Source organism: Aethalodelphis obliquidens, unplaced genomic scaffold (assembly GCF_003676395.1).
Source record: "Aethalodelphis obliquidens isolate GAN/ISIS:26980383/991018 unplaced genomic scaffold, ASM367639v1 scaffold41, whole genome shotgun sequence".
In the NCBI taxonomy this organism is placed as follows: Eukaryota; Metazoa; Chordata; class Mammalia; order Artiodactyla; family Delphinidae; genus Aethalodelphis; species Aethalodelphis obliquidens.
Genome location: NW_020837985.1, coordinates 13,170,633 through 13,192,870, shown reverse-complemented (window position 1 = coordinate 13,192,870; position 22,238 = coordinate 13,170,633). Strand labels below are relative to the sequence as shown.

Below are 22,238 nucleotides of genomic sequence, written 5' to 3'. Positions count from 1 at the left end.
GGATATATGTGTACATATAGCTGATTCACTTTGTTATACAGCAGAAACTAACACAACATTGTAGAGCAATTATACTCCAATAAAGATGTTAAAAAAAAAAAAAAGAATGTACCACTAGGCAACATGCAAAAAATAAATAAAAAAAAAAAAGAAAGATTAAGTGGAAACCTTACAGACCCAGAGTCATTAAATGAATTGACCGAGGTCGCTAGTCAATGGAAAAGCTGCTATTTTAATTCAAGAACTTGAAATCTAATGAACATTTTCACGATAAATGATTGTTTTTGCTCCATTATGAAAAAGGCCCTCCATTTGCAGTTTGAAGAGTCAGAAATTCATTTAAAATTCCTGAGTTTTAATTTCCCCTGGGGAAGAAGAGGCCTGTTTTTTGTTGTTCAACCAAATGGCTCAAACAGCATGAAGCTTCTAGCATGGTAAGTGGCAGTCTTGAAGCAGCTGACTTTTTGGATTCTATACTCCCTTTTTCTATCGACAGTGACCTAAGTTTCCTTGGGAAGTATCCCTCTTCCGTCTTCTCAGCGGTGTGGCCTGTTGATTCCCAGCTCTAGGCCTGGCTTTGATGGGCTCAAGCAATCAATATATGCCTGGGTCCTGGACAAGGACCTCCAAGGAGGGACCTGTCTTCTCTCTCTAGCCTCCTGGTTATTGGGGTGCTAGGATGACAATTCTGAGACTGCTGTGCCCGTGGTCCCATTGTATGAAGAGCCTTGGGATGTCCACTGAACAGTCAAAGGGATGTGGAGAAAGAAAGCAGAGAGGCATTCAGGGTTTTGAGTTTCATCCCTTGGCCAAGGAATCAAGCCATACTTGAAGCTAGCGCTACTACTGGATTGAGAAGTTTTCTTTCTTGTTGAAGACAGTTTGAACTTTCTGGCCCTTGGAACAGCTGTCTCATGAATACAGATGTTTAATAAGAATTTCCTTAATTCCTCTTAATTTAAAGTAAATGTCTTTGAAGACTAGAGTAGACAGTCTGGTGTCTCATTCTTACTTTAAGAATCACTGATTTCATTCCGTAAGGACCTGCCAGACACAGGTTTCTCCACCAACAAGATTATGACCCCCCCAGGTTGGGGAATTTGATGTAAGTCTTGGTCGCGTCCATATTCCCCTGCAGCACTTGGCACAAGTGGGCACCCAGTAACAGTGCATTTAATGGATGAATGAACAAACTTAATTTGTTTCCCACAGGGTTCACGGGAGCTAATGGTAGAAGAGAGAATAATAAAGGAATCAACATTAATTGGCCATCTCATTAATTTGCTGCATAAGTAACACCATTCTGTCATTTTAACAATTTCAGTATTTTATGAATTGGATTACATAAGTGATCTACGACTAAATTCTCCTTGAGCACGTTACAAATCGGGCTACAAATATTTTTGCCCACTATCCAAATGCGAGACCCCACCCATCCCCAAAGAAACCACGGCTAACTTGCGGGTCTACGTTCTCTGCATTTCATTTCATGTTCTACTCACCAAGAGATAATGGGTAGATTTTGTTTTTTTCTTACTTTGACAAAGTCTGTTCACATATGCAGATGGAGACCGAGGTGTGCTGTGGTCATCTCACACCTGTGCCTGAGAGTTGATTGTGTGCATCTCTTCTCAGGTTTGGTGACTTCATGTGGGTAGCTTGAAACTGGCCATGGAGGGGGTGGAGGACTGTTTGCACCAGGAAATCAGCAAATCAGTTCCGTTTGGAAGACAGTTTTTAGACTTGTGCTGGCACGCCACTGTTCGGGGGGCATTTGTACACAATGACAACTCAGACAGCATTGCTGTGCACGCCTCCTTGTGCGAATGTGTGAGGACCTGCTCTAGATGACAGAAAGCCCTGTTGCTAAAGCGTCCATGGGGCGTGCAGACTTAAATGAAAGAAAAGTGCCAGAAGGCATTTCAAAGTTCCAGTTCAAACTTCCACCAGCAGTTCACGAGGATATTTCCCTGCACAAATCAGTATCTTGTTTTGTCTGCCTTTCCCTAATCACTTTCCTTTCATGTGTTTATGAGCTATTCTTATTTTCCCTTTTATGAGTTTCCCATTTACAACCTTTGCTGCTGTTTTTGGATAATTTGCTCCTTATTGATGTAACTTTGTCTCCTACCTCCTGCCAAACACAGCTTCGCTCACAATGCCTTGATGTATCGTGTAGAAAATATCTTCTCCTAGTCTGTAGCTTGTCCTTTATCTTTGTTTTAGACAAAGTCATGCTAACCTTTGGAGTCTGATGTTTCAACGCTTTTGCTTCTCAGCTGAAGTTGAGCTTTCCTGTCAGTCCTACAAATGGGGATGTATTCTTCCCAACAATCTATGGTTATAGTCAACAGTATTCCCAGTTATAGCTGGGGAAACTGAGGCTTAGGGAGGAACATGGTGGGGTTGGGATTTGTATCTGGGTCTGTTTGGCTTCACCATCATTTTCATGTGAGCTGGTGTTCCATGCTGCTAATGGGGTGTAACCTCAGGGGTCCCGTATCAGCAACTCCACACGCCTCCCTGCTGGCTCAGCGTGCCCTGGATCTCCATCTTGTGATTGGATGTCTTTCACTCACATAGACTTCCCCTGCCGGAATCTTCTTGTCACTCACGTGGTTCCCCTGAGCTGGCCTTAAAACGGCACCAGGTCAGCTCTCCCTACAGATCTCGTGTCTGGTCCATAAATAACGTCTCCTTTGCCTCAACAAATTCTGAATGTCTAAGCTTATCCCAATGCATTAACCTCTCTCCTGCTGCATGGAGTGGCCTTAACTTTCTGAGGAGTCAAACATGCACTGGTCCTCCGGTCCCCGAACTGGAGGGATCTGTATTAAGCTGTTTGGGTAGGCCCTCCGTGCTTGGAAGAGAGGAGGTGACACCTCTTTTCTCTCCTCCATTGCAGGTGGTGTAAATAGAGACTGACTTCATAGCAACGGCTTTCTCCAAACATCTGTATGTTTGTTCTCTCTAAACTTCTTTCTTCCCTCTCTACCTGATGCCATGTCACTCCTCTAATCTAACTGAGGAATTTAGAGTCGTGGTTCTCATCCACTCCCTTTGTGAGCCTTGCTTTTGAGTCTAGCCCTTCACATTGGTTTGTAGGGTCTGTTGTGGCCACTGTCAAACTTCAGTTTTCATAGCCCATAAGATGCCTCTTCTCACCTTTAGGTCATGCGCTTCCCGCACCCCAAATTGCGTGTGCCATATCCCTTCCGTTTCTCTTTCTGTAGCATGTGTGACGCTATAACTGAATGATTGCTCGAGCATTTCTTTCCCCCCCTTACCACAGTGTAAGTCCTAGGAGGACAGAAACTTGCTTACTGCCATGACTCACACCCCTGCTATCGCAGCTTTGTCACTGAGTGCTGAGGTGCGGAGTCCATGGACTGATGGATGGATGAAAGAATGAGTAGGTGGATGACAAGAATTTCACATCACTTCCAGACCTCACTGAAAGATGCTTCCCCTTTCATGTAAATTCTGTTTGAAAGCTTCAGCTGAGCACACGCTCTCCAGTATCGATTACCTTGGTTTAGAGCAGTTTGGGTCAATATTGTTAAAGTTTAAAGCGCAATAAAAGTCATGACTCCTGAAAATGAACGTTCTTGTTTATCTTCATTGAAGTCAGTGCACTTTGCCTCAGCCTTCTGAAATATGTACCCGTGGATGACCCATATTTTCATGGACCAGTAGCAATGGCACTAATACATTTCTATCGATATTGCAACTGATACGCCAGGCACTGTGCTAGGTATTTTGTAAATACTATTGTATCAATTCCCCTAGCAGTCCTTGGAGGAAAGTATCTCAGTTTCCATCTTCAAAGGAGGAAACCATCTGAGAGAGTTTATAAGTCAGTGGAGTCAAGGAGTTGGGTGTTGTTGAATCATTGCCACAGTTACAGTGCTAGTTTTGTTTCAAGTGGATAACTCGTTTGATGATTTTTTTGTAATGATCAAATGAGAAGGAAACGATTTTTTAAAGATATTAAAAAGTCAGTAGGTTAGAGTCTTTATCCATTTTTTCAAACCTAAAAATATATTTTAAAATTTCACATTCAACAAATATCTATCAAGCAGATAGTTCTGTTTGAGCAAAAGGAGACTGTCTTTCACAGAAGACTTGGTCTAACGTAGGAGGTTATTCAAACAGTCAAGGTCATTTTTACACCAACTAATATCAGAGTACTCAGAGAGATGCCTTGTGTTCTGAGGGCTTGTAATCATGGATTTGACAAGGTTTAGGGCGATGAGAGAACATTCTCTGGGGAAAGAGATGGGTGAGCAGAAGTTGGCGTGATCCACAGGGAAGGGAAGGGCCACTCCAGGCAGAAGGAGCGGCATGGGCAAAGGTGATGCAGTGACAAAAGGGGGACGACAGGCCACTGCGGCTGCGGAAGAGTGAACAAGGGAGCCTGGAACGAGATGAGGATAAACAGGGGCAAATTGGCTTTGAGGACTGTATTAGGGCAAAAAAGTGTCTCCTGTATCCTAAAAGGAATGGAAAGATACGGAAAGATTTTGAGCAGGGTAGCAACTTGATTCTGTTTGTGTACTGAAAATGTGCTTCCTTGGAAATATTGTAGAGAGACAGACCAGAAGCAAGGTTGAGCAGAACGAAGGCCATTGAGCCGTCCAGGTGAGAAGCCATGTGAGCACGGGCAGGTTGGTTGGTGGTTGAGATGGAGAGATGAGGGATCACACTCAGAAGGCGGAGGGAGACGGTGACTCTCAGATTTCTGGTTTACACGACAAGGTGGCTCATAGAGCCATTTAGTCAGATAAGGAATGTTGGAAGAGAAACCAGCATCTTAGCTTTTTTTCCCCCTCTAGTGGTGGTTTGAAACATGCTAAGTATGTGCTGCCTTTGAAAATCCAAACAGAAGATCTCAAGTAGGCTACTGGACTTCAAGGTCTTGAACGTAGAGAAGTCTGGGTTAGACGCATGGATTCATTGACTGGCTATGTACTGCATTCCGTTTTATGTACAAGACGTGGAGAATGCATAAAACAGACCCATTTAGTGCTCTCATAGGGCTTACATTCTGGTTGGAAGAGAATACAGTCAGTATGACTCCAGCAGTAACTTAAGTAAAACAAACCGCTGTAAGGGAGGTGGGGAGTGACACTGAGGGCAGCAGGGAGGTGACTTTGATAAGGACGCAGACGAAAGCTACCCTAGAGTCGAGAGGAAACTAGTGGAACTTGATTTCACAGAGGCCACGGGAAGGGGATAGTTCAAGGAGGAAGCATTGACCGACATTGCAGAAAGTTTCTGAGAATTCAAGTACAACGTGCATTAAAACTTTCCTGGACGTCTTAGTGACAGCTAGCGCATTCATCACCTTGATAGGAGCTCTTTGGGTGGTGATAAGCGTCCAGAAACTAGATTTGGGGGGGCACTGAAGTGTGAGTAAAATGATGAAGAAATGGAGACAGCCAGTAGAGGCATTCTTTGGGTAAGCGTCACTGCTCGGGCAAGGAGGGAGAGAGAGAGAGTGATAGCCAGGAGGGCTGAGAGTTTTGGCTTTTGTATGTATTTTAGTTCTAAGGAGAGAAAATTGACTTCACTTAAAAGCCATTGGATATATATGGAATCTAAAAAAAAAAAAAAAAGGTTCTGAAGAACATAGGGGTAGGACAGGAATAAAGATGCAGATGTAGAGAATGGACTTGAGGACATGGGGAGGAGGAAGGGGAAGCAGAAGGGGAAGCTGGGATGAAGTGAGGGAGTGGCATGGACATCTATACACTACCAAATGTAAAACAGATAGCTAGTGGGAAGTAGCCGTATAGCACAGGGAGATCAGCTCGGTGCTTTGTGACCACCTAGAGGGGTGGGATAGGGAGGGTGGGAGGGAGACGCAAGAGGGAGGGGATATGGGGATATGGGGATATGTATAGCTGATTCACTTTGTTATAAAGCAGAAATTAACACACCATTGTAAAGCAATTATACTCCAATAAATATGTTAAAAAAAAAAAAAAGCCCTTGGGAAGGATCTAGTTTAGGAGAAGTTAAATACGTAAAATAAAGAAGGGAAAATCATTACAGTCATTAAAAGTTTACTTTTTCTCAGCCCCAGTCATATGGCTGCTGAGATGAACTACACGACTGAACCCCAGGAAACTCAAACAGACATTAAATAATGAGGAGGGGCTTCCCTGGTGGCGCAGTGGTTGAGAGTCCGCCTGCTGATGCAGGAGACGCGGGTTCGTGCACTGGTCCAGGAAGGTCCCACATGCCACGGAGCGGCTGGGCCCGTGAGCCATGGCCACTGCGCCTGCGCGTCCGGAGCCTGTGCTCCGCAACGGGAGAGGCCACAGCAGGGAGAGGCCCGCGTACGGCAAAGAAAAAAAAAAAAAATGAGGAGATGAGGTGTGATCACGAGGCATGTGATACCGTGGCAGCCCAGCATGCAGTGGGGGAGGCCGACTCTGCCGGGATGTCGGAAAGGAGAGCTGCTCCCATCTCCTGCCCCCAGCTCATGCCAGGTGGGTGATGGCGGCTGTGGTGCACATCAGCAATTTTGCACGATCACCTCTGCGCCAAAGTGGAGACGTGCAGAAGAATTAGCCTGAGAGCAGAGGCCATCTGGTAATTGAATCTAAATCTGCAGTAATTGATTCTGAGGACACAGGCCTGGGTGTGCATTGATCTTGTAGCCCACTGGCCAAGCCTTGGCTGACACCCAGGCAGGTGCTGCTGCAACTTTCAGATGCTGTTTATAGAATTTGCTCGGACACGAAGGCATTGAAACAGGCTTGCAAACAGTCCTTCCGTGCCCCAGTGAACACCAAGGCTGTTGAGGGGCAGGAGGAAGAGCCCTGGACTTGGAGGCTGGATTCTGGGTTCCACTGCTAGTTCTGCCCTTAGGCTGGAGTCTCCATCTTCTTGAGCCTCCCAGTTCCTATCTGTGAAATGGGTTTACAGAACTATGTGATTTCCTTTTAGCTAGTAGTCCCCACATGGATGTGTGGATTCTCAGACTTAGAATAGTGGCTCAGATGAAAAAGGACAATTTGTCTTCCTCAATGAGGACTCAGTCTACCTTTGGAGATAACCAGGCTAATGCTCTACCTATTACTTGGCCAGAGTCTTATTGAGCACCTGGTTTATTCAAAGCACTCACCTAGGTCACAGGAAAGACACTCCAATGACCATCCTATTGTCTGTGCTTTCAAGTAGCTTGTAGAATGATGGGGGAGGGGGTGGGCATGTGGGTGAGGATAAGGTGATTCCGAGCTGAATAAAGTAGAAGGTGGAATACACACAACAAAGGTGTGAACATGGATAAAGCGCACTGTTAATAAAAATAATGACACCAATCACTGTCTTATCTAACTTTCACGATAACGCTTTAGAAGAAGAGGTTTTTATGGTTAGTTTACACATGAAGGACATTAGGCTCAAAAAGCATAAGTAATTTGCAAGTGGAAAAATCAAAAACACTAATTTGAAAAGATGCACGCACCCTAATGTTCATAGCAACACTATTTACAATAGCCAAGATATGGCAACGACCCAAGTGTCCATGGACAGACGAATGGATGAAGAAAATGTGAGATACATATATATATAATGGAATATTACTCTGCCATAAAAAATGAAATTCTGCCATTTGCAGCAATGTCCATGAACCTAGAAAATATTATGCTAGTGAAATTAGAGGCAAATACTGTACTATATCACTTATATGTAGACTCTAAAAAAAATAATACAAACAAATGTATACAGCAAAACAGAAACAGATTCACAGGTATAGAAAATAAACTGGTAGTTACCAGAGGGGAGAGGGAAGGGGAAGGGGCAAGATAGGGGTATGGGATTAACAAACTATTTTATATAAATAGATAAGTAACAAAACTATGCTGTATAAAGCAAAGGAATTATACCCATTATCTTGTAATAACCTATAATGGAGTATATACTATCTACTACAATCATTTTTTTAAGAAGACTAAATGGAAAAATGTAGAAACAAATTACAAGTGAATGGAGAGTCTGAACTTGAATGCAGAGCTGATTTCAGAGCCTGGGCTACTTGTAACTACAATGAATGGGAAAATCTCCATGAAGGGGTGACATTTGCAAGGAGACACAGGTTTTTGAGATGAGGATGAGGCTATCAATTCATTAAAAAAAATATTAATTGTGTTCTTTGATGCCAGGCTCCTTGCTAGAAGCTAAGAATGCAGTGGTGAGTGATGTGTTCTGCAGGCTCAGAGGAGGGTCATACAGAACTGCAACTGCACACGACAGGTGCTCTAAGTCAGCTGCTGCAGACTGCTCTGGGGTCAGAAGAGGGAGCAGTGATCTGCCTGGGCCATTGAGGGGATGTCTGAAGAAGGGACAAAACAAACAGGGTCTATGATGAATGAGAAGAAGAAAGCTTAGTGGGAAAAAGGTCATAGGAAAAAGAATATTCAAAGGATATTCATAGATTACTGACTTTGAGCAAGCATTATGCTTGGACCTCTGAAAATTATCAATAACATAATTTGTATTAGTTTTATTAGCTTTTATTTCTAATCAGAAATGAACTTGTATTTGACATGGTAGAAGTCACTATTAGCCAGTAACTCCCTCCCCCCCAAATAATTAAGAAAGTAATTAGAACATTGAAAAGTAGTGTTCATTTTAGCGAATGATAGACATTGCTTCCTGTGATCTAATTTGGTACTCATGACAATACCATAATTAGAGATTATAGCTGCATTTTACAGAAAGCAAAGTGATGAAAGGAACATCACGTCCTTGTAATAGGGAAAAATAGAGACACTAACCCAGACCTCTTAGCAGTGCCCCTCCCCCCCAAGTCCCTGTGGTCTAGAAAGTTCTCTGACATTCCTCACGCCATCTTGCCGTATCTCTGTAATTGACCAAACACCCATTGATCACCTGTGATGGGTTATAAGTGCACGATTCAAAAGGTGAAACTATTGGGGGAAATCATGACATTTATTCATGGGAAAAGAATGATAACGGCCTTCTTCAAGAACAGCGAATGTCTCATGTCCCCAGATCCATCGCAGACTCTGGAATTCTCAATATTTTTGATGAATGGGGTGTACGTGTGTTGAGGGGGTACAGTCAGAAATGGAGCATCTTCCGAATGCTGAGTGAACGTGTGGGATCCACATTCCCTCTAGGCTGCGACTGTCAGAGAAAGCTGCTGAAGGGGAGAGTGAAGTTGGCCAGGAGGATGGGGAGGGAGCAGATCCTAGCTCAATTCCTCAGGGTCCTACTCCCTGCAGTGTCAGCACCACGTAAGTGGGTGGTTGCCAGACACTCCAGCTGTGCTGAGACTGGTCCAGTTGTAGGCTGGAGCTAAGAAGTTCAGATCAAGGAATATCTCAGTTGGGTCAGGGCATGGAGTAGACACCCTTGTGTCCTGCATTTGCTGTGTGGGAAGTTGAAGGTCAATTACTAGGTTCAGCCACTGCCAGGTCTGAGTCAGGGTGACCCATCAGAGTCCAGGACTCTAAGGCATGCAGACCAGCTCTGAGAGCCTGGGGGTATCTAGCGGTGGAGACGGTTTGTGTTGGAGAGAGGAGAGCTGCCCTGGGGTAGTTTCCAGGTCCACGCACAGATGCACAGCAGAAGGACGAGATGCTGATGCAGGGAAGGGGGAAGTAGCGGCTGCAAGGCCACCCATGTCCTGGAGGATAGGCGCTCAGGTTCCTCTGGGCTGACACTGAGTTTAGAGGGAGAAGGAGTGAGATGAAAGCATGGGACTTCTGAGGGGCAAAAATAATAACCCCTCTAGCTGCAGGGACAGGTCTCAGCAGAGAGGCTGGGCTGCCCTGCACGTGGTTTGAAGAAACCATGTTCATTTTAACGAGGGGCGATGTTCAGCCCATGCATCTGGTAGGGGCAGTTATCAGGGTAGCCATTGCCCTCAGATGCCACTGGCCAGTTAGCCTGGTCCCTTCCCCAAACCCTCGCATTCCCTGTAGTCCATAAATAAAGGATTTGTGCCTGGCACAGCAGATGGCCTCCAGGACACCGCCCGTCACCGTGCCTGGCACGCATTCTGATTGGTGGGTACCTGTGCTAACCATTTGGGGTATGTGTCCTAACAGACAGGGGTGTAATAGAGGAAGACGAGGCATTGGAGGAGAGTCCAGGTGAGAATGGTCTTGACTGGGGGGAGCTCCACTCATTCACGGCTTGGGGAGGGGACAGTGGTGGGTTCAGCTCTTGGAGAGAGTTGGGGCCTGGGGCGCAGCTCTCTCTCTGGACTGGTCAGTCTTGGCCATAGCCATGGGGCTGATCTACTGGAGGGGACTTCCGTCTCCGTGGAAGAGAAGGACAGAGTGACCACCTGTTCTTACCTACTCTCGGCACTCCCTGATATTTTCCTAGCAAGTCACAACTGCCCCCTACATTCTGTGGTCTCCCATTAAGGTCAAGGTCACCTTGGGCTGGAGAAGGGCTCTGTGCTCCTTGGAACATGCCAGGCCCACGACTGGGCGGGGATGCTGCAGCTCTTACAAAGATTTGATTAGCTGCAATTGTGCTATACTTAGTTCTCCTTGGGAAGCACATGGCCGAGGCAGATGGCTCAGGAAAGTCTGAATCACATAAACAGGGCTCTTTGCCTCCCATTTGCTGGGTCTGATGACTTTTGAACAGAATGGGTTTCAGAATTAGAAGGTGGAGCCTTGGTTATACCCCTCTCAGAAAACCCCAGGCTGTATATTTCAGGCATACTTAGCACTGGCTGTGTGTAAGGGAACAGGATAGGTGTGGATTCTGGGTCATCTTGAGGACATAGCAGCAAACAGAGCCCTGAGCGGCAGGCTGCCTGAGCCCAGATTCAATTCACTTCCACAAATGTTTATTAGACATTGTTGCCAGATTCTCAGTGATTGGACCCCTTGGAGCCTTGGTCAGTCATGCATTTGATAAATATTTGCCTGACCTAGACTTCAGGAAAAGACCTGGCTCTGTGCTAAACCCTCACCTGGACTACAGCTTCCAAACTGGTCATTTAGGGCCAGTTCAACCATAGTAGGTAATGTAGATTTTATTCTAAATGCAGTGGGAGGAGGGCGGTGATGAAGTCTGCTTGGTATTTTATATGAATAGACTAAAGAGTAGTCATAGTAGAAGGAGAAATAAAGTTGTCCATATTCTCTATTGAGAGAAGATTATGAAGCGACCCAGAAGGGATTCATCAGAACCGCATTTTGAATGTAAACCCACAGGGTTTATGGATTGGGTGAGAGGGTGAGGGAGAAAGAGCAATCAGAGATGACCAGGAAGTAGTTTACTCTGTGTGGTTGAGAGACTGGGGGAGGGTGCTCTCTTCGGCAGCACATAGGCTAAAATTGGAGTGACATTAGCATGGCCCTTGTGCCAGGATGACACGCAAATTCGGGAAGCGTTCCATGTTTTCTATTCACTTTGTTATAAAGCAGAAACTATGTTATAAAGCAGAAACTAACACACCATTGTAAAGCAATTATACCCCAATAAGGATGTTTAAAAAAAAATTTATAATACCTAAAAGCAACAGGAGACTGAACAACAAAATTAGCCAAAAAAGAAAGAGTGCTGTAAGAATGATAATGTAAAAAAAAAATGATATAAAAATGAGGACCATTTTTTCTTCCATTATTTACCAATAATAAAATAACAAGAAGTACTTGATTAAAAAAAAAAAAAAAGAGAGAGATTGGGGGAGGGACACAACCGAAGGTTCTATATTGGGTATGTAAGTTTATGGTGTGGATTTGACATCCAAGGAGTAATGTCGAGTAGACGAGGGATCAGGTCCACTCAGGACAAAGGTGCAGCTGGAGTCAGGCATTTGAGGGTTCTCAGCTTGCAAGTGGCGTATAAAGCCTTGGAAACAGCAAGACGTAGATGGAGGTCTCCAACACAGAGGTGGGAAGAGCAGGAGGAGCCATCCCAGGGGGAGCAGGGAGGAGAGGGAAACCATGAACATAGCTACTTGCCATCAGCAGGCAGGTGGGGAGCGGGAAGGGGAAGCTGGGACGAAGTGAGAGAGTGGCATGGACATATATACACTACCAAACGTAAAATAGATGGCTAGTGGGAAGCAGCCACATAGCACAGGGAGATCAGCTCGGTGCTTTGTGACCACCTAGAGGGGTGGGATAGGGATGGTGGGAGGGAGGGAGACGCAAGAGGGAAGAGATATGAGGATGTATGTATATGTATAGCTGATTCACTTTGTTATAGAGCAGAAACTAACACACCACTGTAAAGCAATTATACTCCAATAAAGATGTTAAAAAAATAAAATTAAGATATACAGTGTAAAAAAGAAAAACAAACAAAAACAAACAAACAAAAAAATAAGGAATCTTCTTCTTGCCACCCTGGTGAGTCAAATCATTATGGCCATTTTCGTTTGTGAACGAACTAAGGCTGGGAGAGTTAACATCTCACTGAAAGACTCCCAGCTATAAACAGGGAGATTCCTGAAACACTGTCTTTCCAGGCAGTGCCCACTGCCCTGTGCCAAGCCTGCTGTCTTCCCAGGATCAAGAAACAATTGAGGATTCCCTTTCCACTTCCCTCGAGAGTTCTGCTAGCAGCTGCTAGAGTTCCACCGTGGATAACGTTTCATCGTCACATCAGCTGCACGCTTCTCTCCGTCCAGCAGTATATTCACTGCCATTTCTCCGAGACCACCTGTTAAATGTTAGACTCTGTGCCCGGTACACTCCTAGGTCATCTCATTCAACCCTCCCAACCCTTGAACTCCCATCCCCAGGTCACAGGGGCGGAAACCCAGGTTCAGACCAGGTAAGTTCCTTGTTCACAGGTGCGCGGTGTACAAATGGCAGAGCCCTGAGGAAATCCATGTCTTTGAACTCCAATCCATTTCTTGTCGTTACAAAAGCGTGAGGGGCAAGGCCATGGACTGGACTCTATAATTAGAATACAAATGGAAATACCTGAGACTGCACAGGGGTTAGGACCGATCGGAAGGAAGCCCAGCAGGGGAAGTCTTGGGCGACTGGAGTGTGTTGGAGGCGGCCCTCTGGCCTTTTACTTTTGAAATTACATAGCAGTGCACCTTATTGGCTAATAAAGTGTTATCAAGTGCTAGCCTGACTGGGCTCATTCTAATAGGTAGGTGAAAAGGGTTTATAATTAAGTAATTAAGGCCACTCAGTGTTGATGGGAGGATGCTCACGGCTAAATTACATCAGCAGCCCTTGTTCATTTTCAGGAATTTAAAGGGTACTTTTTTCTTTCCTGTGTTCTTTGGTTTAGTTGCCCTCCTTCTGCAAGCATGAATTTCTGCCAGGCCACGGTCTCTGCTTTGTAACTCGAGTTTTCTTGCAGACTAAGATAGGAGTCAGACGTCCTGGGAACTGGAGCTTCCCCCCAACATAGGGAACCTTCCAAAAATCATCCCTTTGTATCCCTGCCTTCATTAATAACTAATTAATTGATTGATTCAGTGCGTATTTGAGTGAGTATAATACACAAGGCCTGCTGTTCCGTCATGCTAGGACTTCAGTTCTTTTTCTGTGAAACAGAAGTGATGGAGTATCGTGAGTGCGGTGAGGAGGGAAAGAAGTTGGGAAGTATTGCGCTAAACACTGCAGGCTAGCCCTGCTTGTTGCTGTACCGTCACCAGTGACTGGTATTATGTCTAACATTGTCTACGGGGTCGTTTAGTTAAATAATAAATGAGTAAACAAACCCAGAGATGAAAGAATGAAAAGAAGCACATGATTTGGAGTCACCATCTACTGTTGATACATTTGCTGCTGAGGATGTAACTTAACCCAATGATCCTGCGTTCCCTCATGAGGGAAATGAAGACTGTCATACCCAAGGTCAAGTGAGATGAGGAACATAAAGTGCCTGGAACTCAGACGAACCAGTCGCGGGCTAACTTTTGTAGAGCAACGTGAAATGAGCCAGACGGTTTCGAGTCTGCTGTATCTTTACAGAGAAGTGACTTTTTCTTTCTTTTTTTTTTTTTTTTTTTTTTTTGCGGTACGCGGGCCTCTCACTGTTGTGGCCCCTCCCGTTGCGGAGCACAGGCTCCGGACGCGCATGCTCAGCGGCCACGGCTCACGGGCCCAGCCGCCCTGCGGCATGTGGGATCTTCCCGGACCGGGGCACGAACCCGCGTCCCCTGCATCGGCAGGCGGACTCTCAACCACTGCGCCACCAGGGAAGCGCAGAAGTGACTTTTTCAAACCATAGAGTTATAAGTAACAACATCTGTGCCCAAACCCAGTTTGTTGTACAGAATTTGCTCCCTCCATTAAAACTGCTAAAGTAGCCTATATAGGATGTTTTAAATAATGCAGTGTATCTGGAAAGCTGAGAAATTCGTTCAGACAAGGAGAAGTCTGTGGAGGTGAACAATTAAGGGACTTCTCATCCCTACTCCATGGATAGATGTTCCAGACAGGAACACCCCGCAAGGAACCCTATGATTGTTTTTGTTTTGTTTTGTTTCGTTTTCGTTTACTTTGTTTTATTGAAGTAGAGTTGATTTACAATGTTGTGTTAATTTCTGCTGTACAGCAAAGTGATTCAGTTTATATGTGTGTGTGTGTATATATCTATATATACATACATACATACATTCTTTTTCGTATTCTTTTCCATTACGGTTTATCACAGGATATTGAATATAGTTCCCTGTGCCATACGGTAGGACCTTGTTGTTTATCTATCTTGTTGTTTATCCATCTTGCTGGTTATCCATTCTATATACAGTAGTTTGCATCTGCCAGTCGCAAACCCCCACTCCATCCCTTCCCCCCTCCCCCTCCCCCTTAGCAACCACAGGTCTGTTCTCTGTGAAGGACCCTATGATTGTCGATGACTGAATCTGTTTTGTTTTGTTTTAACCTATGACTTGATGCATAGCAGGTGATTCATAAGAATTTAATGAATTAATATATTTTATAGCAAAACCCATAGAAACATATTAATCTGGAGATATGGTTAAGGCTCACACTCATCTCTATGGGCACTGAAACAAAATATTTAATATTCCATGTACAGAGGGTCAAGTAGAAAGTAAGAAAAACATTTGCTTTCTTTCAAATGGCAAAATAAAAATGACAACTAAAATGCAGCCCTTTTTTGATGTATCATCCGTCTGATACGCTTCAAATACTGAAGGTGCCAGTATGTTCACAACTCTTTGGCTATTCCACAAACGGGCTTGTGTCTCTAAATGCCCTGTTGGCAGACGTGCCAGCATGCCTCCCCCGTCTCATATTGTCCAAGAAGCTCTGAGATTCCACAGTGGACCAGGGTCCTTTTCTGAATGCCAGGCTAGGAGAAAACTGGGTTGCTTGGTCCCTTGCTCTGGGCTTCTCGTGGCTGTGCCGCTGCTCCGTTGAAGGTGATTCTCTAGAGTTCCGAGAAGGTTCGTCCTCTCAGTGGTGAACTTGCTTCCACAAGCATCCCTACGGACCTCGTGGGCACAAGCCTCGGAACCCCAATGCCATTACTCTACAAAGCACAGCCTTTGTGCCAGGATAGATGGGTCCACAGAGCTTTTCAGGTCACCGTGTAACAAAATCAGCCTTCTGCTTACAAACCCCTTGCCCGTGGGCAATGTCCAGAGTCATCATTTCAGGCCCTAGCTTTCTTCAAAGTCCTTCTACTTCCAGGAACAAGCTTTCCATGCCTGATCCACACAGTATGTTAATACCTCCTACATCAGGAAAAGTCTGTCCCAGTGTAACAGACCTCCCCAACTTCCAAACTCCAGAAAAGGTCATCAAGATCTTGGTCTCTTTGCTCCCAGAATTTCCTCCTCTCTCGAAGCAGACCGTTCCACTTGTACTCCTGTGATAGGGTCTCCAGGAAAGGTAGCCGCCTTGATGGAATCACAGAAGGTCACGCCACAGCTCTCTGCCCTGGCGTGAGTGAGTGTGCAGCGGCCTTACCAATCCGACAAAGCTTATGTGATACTGAAGGTCATTCTGCCCATTCTCTGGGAAAACAGTGAACGTCTACTTCAGGTGGCTTTTTTCTTCTGCCTACTCTTTGAAACAGTTAGAAACAATAATAAACCTTGGCTCCAAGGTGACTTTCTGTCCTTACTGTTCCTAGAAATAGCCAGACAGTTATCTAGTGTAAAGAGTCATCATCCTCCTTATCTTACCAGGAACGCTGCTTGGGTTTTGAGAATTTCCCGGTTATACATACACCTCTTTAGTTCTCATCTCATCTGAGTCTGACGTTCATCACTTAAATAAGCTGGACTTGACTCTTGCTTCAATTAAGCTCCTGTTTACTGTCCTGCCCGAGGCCACATAGCCAGAAAGCAGTGGGGCAAGTCTAGGACACCTATTTTTGCTTTGCTGAAGGAGATCCTGTTCTAAACCATATAAACTCCAAGGTTCTGACCTTGAGTTGCTCATGATCTGACCTGGCTTTTTCAACTTCCATGAACTCTAATGTTTTGGAATGTTCTCCCATATGAATGTGGCCTGGGTTCCAAGAAGTGCCGTGATAGCTTCTTAGAATCTTTGTTTTCAAATAGCCCAGACCTCACCCAGCCGTCCTCAGGCCCGGAGGGCTGGAAGGGGTCCCCCAGGGTTTTGACTGCTTAGTGCAAACCTGATTCTCTGGGGGAGCTCCTGTGTACTGGCAGAGCCATGACCGTGTTCCCAGAGTGGGAGTGAGATTCAGTCTACAAGTCAATGCCCATGAGAGCTCCCCGGCTTGGACTCTGGGGTAGAGGGTCCCTGTCAGATAAGCACACCTGTGCTTTGTAATCTGCGCTCACAGAGCCCTCTGGGGCTGGAGGGGGCTCTCAGCAGAGGGAGGGTAACTTGAGTTGTAAGCACTTAGAGGCACATAAGATATGCAAAGTATTGGTATCAGCCATTTGGGGGGAAAGAAACAGCAGAACCTAAAAATTTTTTACTCTTGCTTTCTGGTTTGAAGTTCCAGATTAAACTGTTTGGACAATGGGAGCCGCTGAAGAGGTGTCTCTCTCATCTGCTCTGCTCCCTTTTTTCTACTGCCCTCCTCTTCCTTCTGTCCCCTTCTCTTGCCCCTCCCACCTTCTTTCCATCAGACTTGTTTTCCCTCAAAGTTCTAACTCTCCTTTCAGATACTCATCCATGGTATCAACCCTGACGCATACAAAAGAAGACAGATATGTAGGAAGACTAATCTACACCTTCTCATTGGACCACTGGTCTGGTCTCCAAACAATAAGTAAAAACAGTCTGAAGATAATCTCGAGGCTTATCCATGTTGCTGCAAATGGCATCATTTCATTCTTTTTTAATGGCTGAGTAATATTTCATTATATATATATATATATATATATATATATATATATATACACACACACACACACACACCCCCCACATCTTCTTTATCCATTCCTCTGTCAGTGGACATTTAGGTTGTTTCTGTGACTTGGCTATTGTAAATAGTGAAGTAAGTCAGACAGGGAAACACAAATATATAATATCACTCATATGTGGAATCTAATTAAAAATGATATAAATGAACTTATTTACAAAACAGAAACAGACTCACAGATTTCAAAAACTTATGGTTTTACCAAAGGGGAAACAAAGCGGGGGATAAATTAGGAGCTTGGGATTAATTTACACACACTACTATATAGAGAGTGGATAGCCAGTGGGAACCTGCAGTACAGCACAAGGAACTCAAGGTTCTGTAATAACCTATATGGGAAAAGAATCTGAAAAAGAAGGAATGTATGTATATATATGACTGAATCACTTTGCTATACACCTGAAGCTAACACAACACTGTCAATCAACCATACTCCAATAACATTAATAAAAAAAAGTGTCAGAATGTTTGAAGTAACACTTGGGATAGACCAAGACATGTTCTTTTTACCAATGTAACATTACAAAAGGATAAAAAAAAAAAAAACAGTTGAGTTTGTGATTTCAACAACAACAACAACAAAACAGTCTAAAGAGAAAAGTGGCTTTTTACCCCACTGCTAGGAAGCGGCAGCCTCCCAAGGTATGAGCAAGGTCTTTCAGAGTAGAGAGAGCAGGCACTGCCCTCACCTCTAGGTGTCCAGAACCTGGTGCATAAGAGGGTGAGGAGAACAAGGTGTGAACGAGCGCCCTCTGTATCCTGGGCCTAATGAGGCCCCTTGGGATGCCGCGATCTTCTGTAAATACTGCTGAGTCCTGTGATCTAGTTCGTCAATCTGCTCAAAACCAGAGGAGCTCAGTCTCCCACAGATATGTAGCCGGTGGAACTGTATTCAACAGAGAGTGCTACGACCTTTCTCGAAACACAGTGAAAAAGTCATCCTCCTGCATTTCGCATGCCTAGGACATGCTTGCTCTTCAGATCTTGATTTATTTTATCCTCTTCTGTCTACGCTGATCCCAGAAGGTCAGTGTGTGGAGATGCCCGTTTTTCACGTGGCAAGGCTGCTGTTACGAGGAGTGATGTCACTTGCCCAAGAAGGCAAGTGATTGAACTGTTTTTCTGGCTGTCCCTCCAGGTCCTAGATGGCTCAGTGTTGCTCTGACCTTCAGAGTATTTACCCCATGCATCCTCTGCCACGTTGTCGGTCTGGCTTATAGATCAACCAGGCCTTGACAGTGATAGAAAAAGGGCTGGTGCAGCAAATAAAAACAGAAGGGCATTTGCGCGCAAGGATCCCTTCTGTGGAAAAGCCACATCAGTTTGGATCCAACAGGTCTCAATAGGGCTGTGTCAGGCCAGAAATTTTATTTCCTTCACGATGAAGTGCACATTGGAGCGTGAATGTCTGCACGGCCTTGGAAAGACCTGGGATTTTGCATTTCTTTTTCCCTACTCTGAAGCTACAATGCAGGTGTTAAGCATCACTGTGCATGGGGAGGTGACAGTAACCCTTTGTCCCTGTTTCCAAGGGACTGTTCCAGCCAGCTGGGGACACTGCACAAGGCACTCAAGCCGTTTTCCTTTGCTGGTTGGGCTTTTTAAAAAAATTTCTTGCTTCCCTTTGCAATCACACTATTTCCGTTTTTCAGTAGAGCTTCATAGCATACCTGTCTTTTGCTAGGAAATGGGTGCATTTTATTCATTCACCCAAGACGTCTTTTCTCAGTTGTTAAGTAGGCGGATGTGAGGATGAATCCACACAACGCCTCCTCATATAGCGACTGTCGTGACACCTCCCTCCCCTTCTTTGAGGCTTGGTCTCTTCATCTGTGGTGAAAACTTACCCTAGCAATTTTCTGTGAGGATTAAGGAAAGAAACACATTTGCAAAGCACTTTGGAAGCTGTGAAATACCACTTGGCCATTATTATGAATGAGTTGTCTTTGCTTTATATTATATAAATAGTACCATTATTTATTTTAGAAGATTTCTATATTTTTCCAACTCTGCAGTTTGTGTGTTAAGTGATTTGGAAGAATTCACCCATTTTCTCTTCATAGTAACCCTGGTCAGTGGATGCAGGAAGATCTCTTAACCTCCTTGAGTAGGTTTATCTTCTTGAAATTCAACTTCACTTTGAGACAATGTTTAGGGATTAAGGTACATTTAGAATGCACTGGAAGACATGGGATTGAGCAAGTTCCTTAAAAAACTGGATATCTCATGTAATTAGAATTAGCACATTTATCGAAAACTCAAGACAGAGCATCCTTCATATCCTACGTGCTGTGCGAACAACACTTTCAGGAGGGAGAGATTCTGTGGACGCTAGGATATCCTTGTAGAAGACCCATTTCTGTTTCTCTCTCTCTGCTTTTGTCCTCATTATTTTCAGGAGCGGGGGATTATGGAAGGCTTTATTAAGGAGGGGTTATGTGAGCAGGTAAAGAATTCAGCAGGTACTAATTTCCAGCCAGGGAACACTGCCCACTGCGTGACAGGTGATTTAGCCAAGATCCTATGACTTATAAAGGACTGAAGAAGGTTCTTGCTGAGATGCCGTCCCGATTCAGTGACCATAGATCTTGTGTGATGGAATCACATTCATCTGCGGCTTTTGGTCTTTGGGAATTGGAATGCAGTTTGGGGCCATTGTTTTCCTTGAGCTGGCCTGACCCCCGAGGAGGCCGCAGATCCAGGGCAGGATGGGAGTCATGAGCTGCTACCGGTTCTTGTTTTGCAGACAGCGGCAGCCTGCACTCAGCCTGTGTCCACGAGAGCACTGTGCACAGCCGAGTCTTTCAGATCTTATACAGGAACGAAGAGGTGCCCATCAACGATGCCGTGATCTTCCGAGCTCATTTGCTCTTAGATGGTGAAAGGGTAAGTCCCGGAATCTTCTACCAGCCACGAATGGCTTTTCCCTCCTGTGCCTTTTGTATCCAGTGCTAGGAGAATGGGACGTGAAGGAGACGTTGTACATTTACTCTGAAATCTGACAGATTGGGACTGGGGATTTCAGAGCATTCCTGCACCTCCTGATTTATTCCTTTTTGTACTCATGCTTTCGTTTGTATACTTGCTTGTTTCATGTTCCAAGCGGGTCCCATTGACTGACTTGCTGACTGTCTTACTCATTCCTCCTTCGCCCATTTGCTCGTCTTTCTGGGCCTCCGTCAACAGGTCAATCGGCAGGTGTTTGCTGAGCATCTGCTTTGTGCAGCGCTTGGGGCGGGCCCTCGGATGATGGGCAAAGCTGAAGAAGGCAGCAGGGCCGATCCCTCAGACGCTGGGTGCTCCATCAGAGAAACAGATATACAGACAGGCCCTGGTAGCTGAAATGCACTGTGCCGGCTGCATGTGCAGAAGAACAGGGGGCACCAAGGTTGGAGATGAGCTCTGTGGGAGGACATCAACGGCTTAACAAAGGAGCTGGCTTTGAGATGCTGGGACTGAGAGTCCATCAGACTGAGAAAGAAGAAGGGCATCCCGTACAGGGGGAAACAGCATGAGTCAAGGCCCAGAGGCCTTGGAGCAAGTTGATTGAACATTTCCTATTTATGAGATTAACATCTGATAGTAACCTGATATTAACATCAAATGTTTCAAAATTTATGGTTACTGGGGGGAAAGGGAGGGACAGATTGGCATGTTGGGATTGACATATACACACTACTATATATTAGTTAGATAACTAATAAGGACCTACTGTATAGCACAGGGAACTCTAGTCAGTACTCTGTAATGACCTATATGGGAAAAGAATCTAAAAAAGAGTGGCTAAATGTATATGTATAACTGATTCACTTTGCTGTACACCTGAAACTAACACAACATTGTAAATCAGCTATCCTCCAAAAGTATTCAAAAAATAAAAAAATCACTTGTACCTTTAAAAAAAATCAGATGTTTCAAAAGAATATCTGAAGTCTAAACCGTTTTTCTCACTCCCCCAGCCCCACCTCGAATACCCGTTACCGCATGCCAGCTGGTCATTCCCTGCTAGAGCATCTTTAAAGATGTGGAAGTATACTCCTACTTTAGGAGAGCCTAGTCAGACACGTGTCCCCTACAGGCATCCCCTACAGGCGTTATAGCACGCATAACGACTTCTCCTGGCCATCTAATACTCCTCTCATGTCCTATGGCTTTTTGTTTTTTTTAAAGTTTTGTATTCAGTTGACTTTTAAAAAAAATATATTTATCGGCTGAGCCAGGTCTTAGCTGCAGCATCCGGGATCTTTGTTGCCACGCACGGGATCTTTAGTTGCGGCATGCAGGATCTTTTAGTTGCGGCCTGCGAGATCTAGTTCCCTGACCAGGGATCGAACCCAGGCCCCCTGCATTGGGAGCACGGAGTCTTAACCACTGGACCACCAGGGAAGTCCCTCCCATGGCTTTTTGTCCACATCTTTTATGTTTGAGGTAGTGACGAGTTCCCCTGTTTGGCTACATGTGAAAAGCTGTCACTGATTCTTCATTTATGAATCCATCCATTCATCAAAGATCTGTTGAGCACCTGCTGTGGGCTAGAGATGAAAATCATGAACAAGAAGATACCCCCGGTGTCTGAGAGCTTACGTTTTAACGTGAGATCAGTACATCACCATGCAATCAAATAAATACATCCTGTATATTCTATCGCTGAGCCTTCCCACTGCTTCTCGCTCAGCTCACTCATCCATTAGATACACTCACAAAGGTAAGAAGAGCAGGAATTTTCACCCCTGTTGGAGGTCCTGTGAAACTACAGCTGGGCCCAGAGTGGAAGAGAACTCATGGCAGGCTCGCTGTGCGAGACCTGATGCTGCCTCCTGATGGATGCTCAGATTTCCAAGAGCTCAGCTTCAACACAAGCTTCACACGAGATGGCGACTGCTTCC

The 22,238-nt window shown here is 44.9% G+C and overlaps 1 protein-coding gene and 1 pseudogene across 1 annotated transcript in view; both read left to right on the top strand.

Annotated features, from left to right (window-relative positions):
• FAM135B (family with sequence similarity 135 member B) overlaps window positions 1–22,238 on the top strand; it is a 162,296-nt gene that overhangs the window by 51,942 nt on the left and 88,116 nt on the right. The window contains exon 3 of the mRNA XM_027132349.1: window positions 20,099–20,238. Coding sequence (XP_026988150.1) covers window positions 20,099–20,238 — 140 coding nt within the window. The remainder of the gene's footprint in view (window positions 1–20,098; window positions 20,239–22,238) is intronic.
• On the top strand, window positions 11,310–11,407 carry LOC113605007 (uncharacterized; annotated as a pseudogene).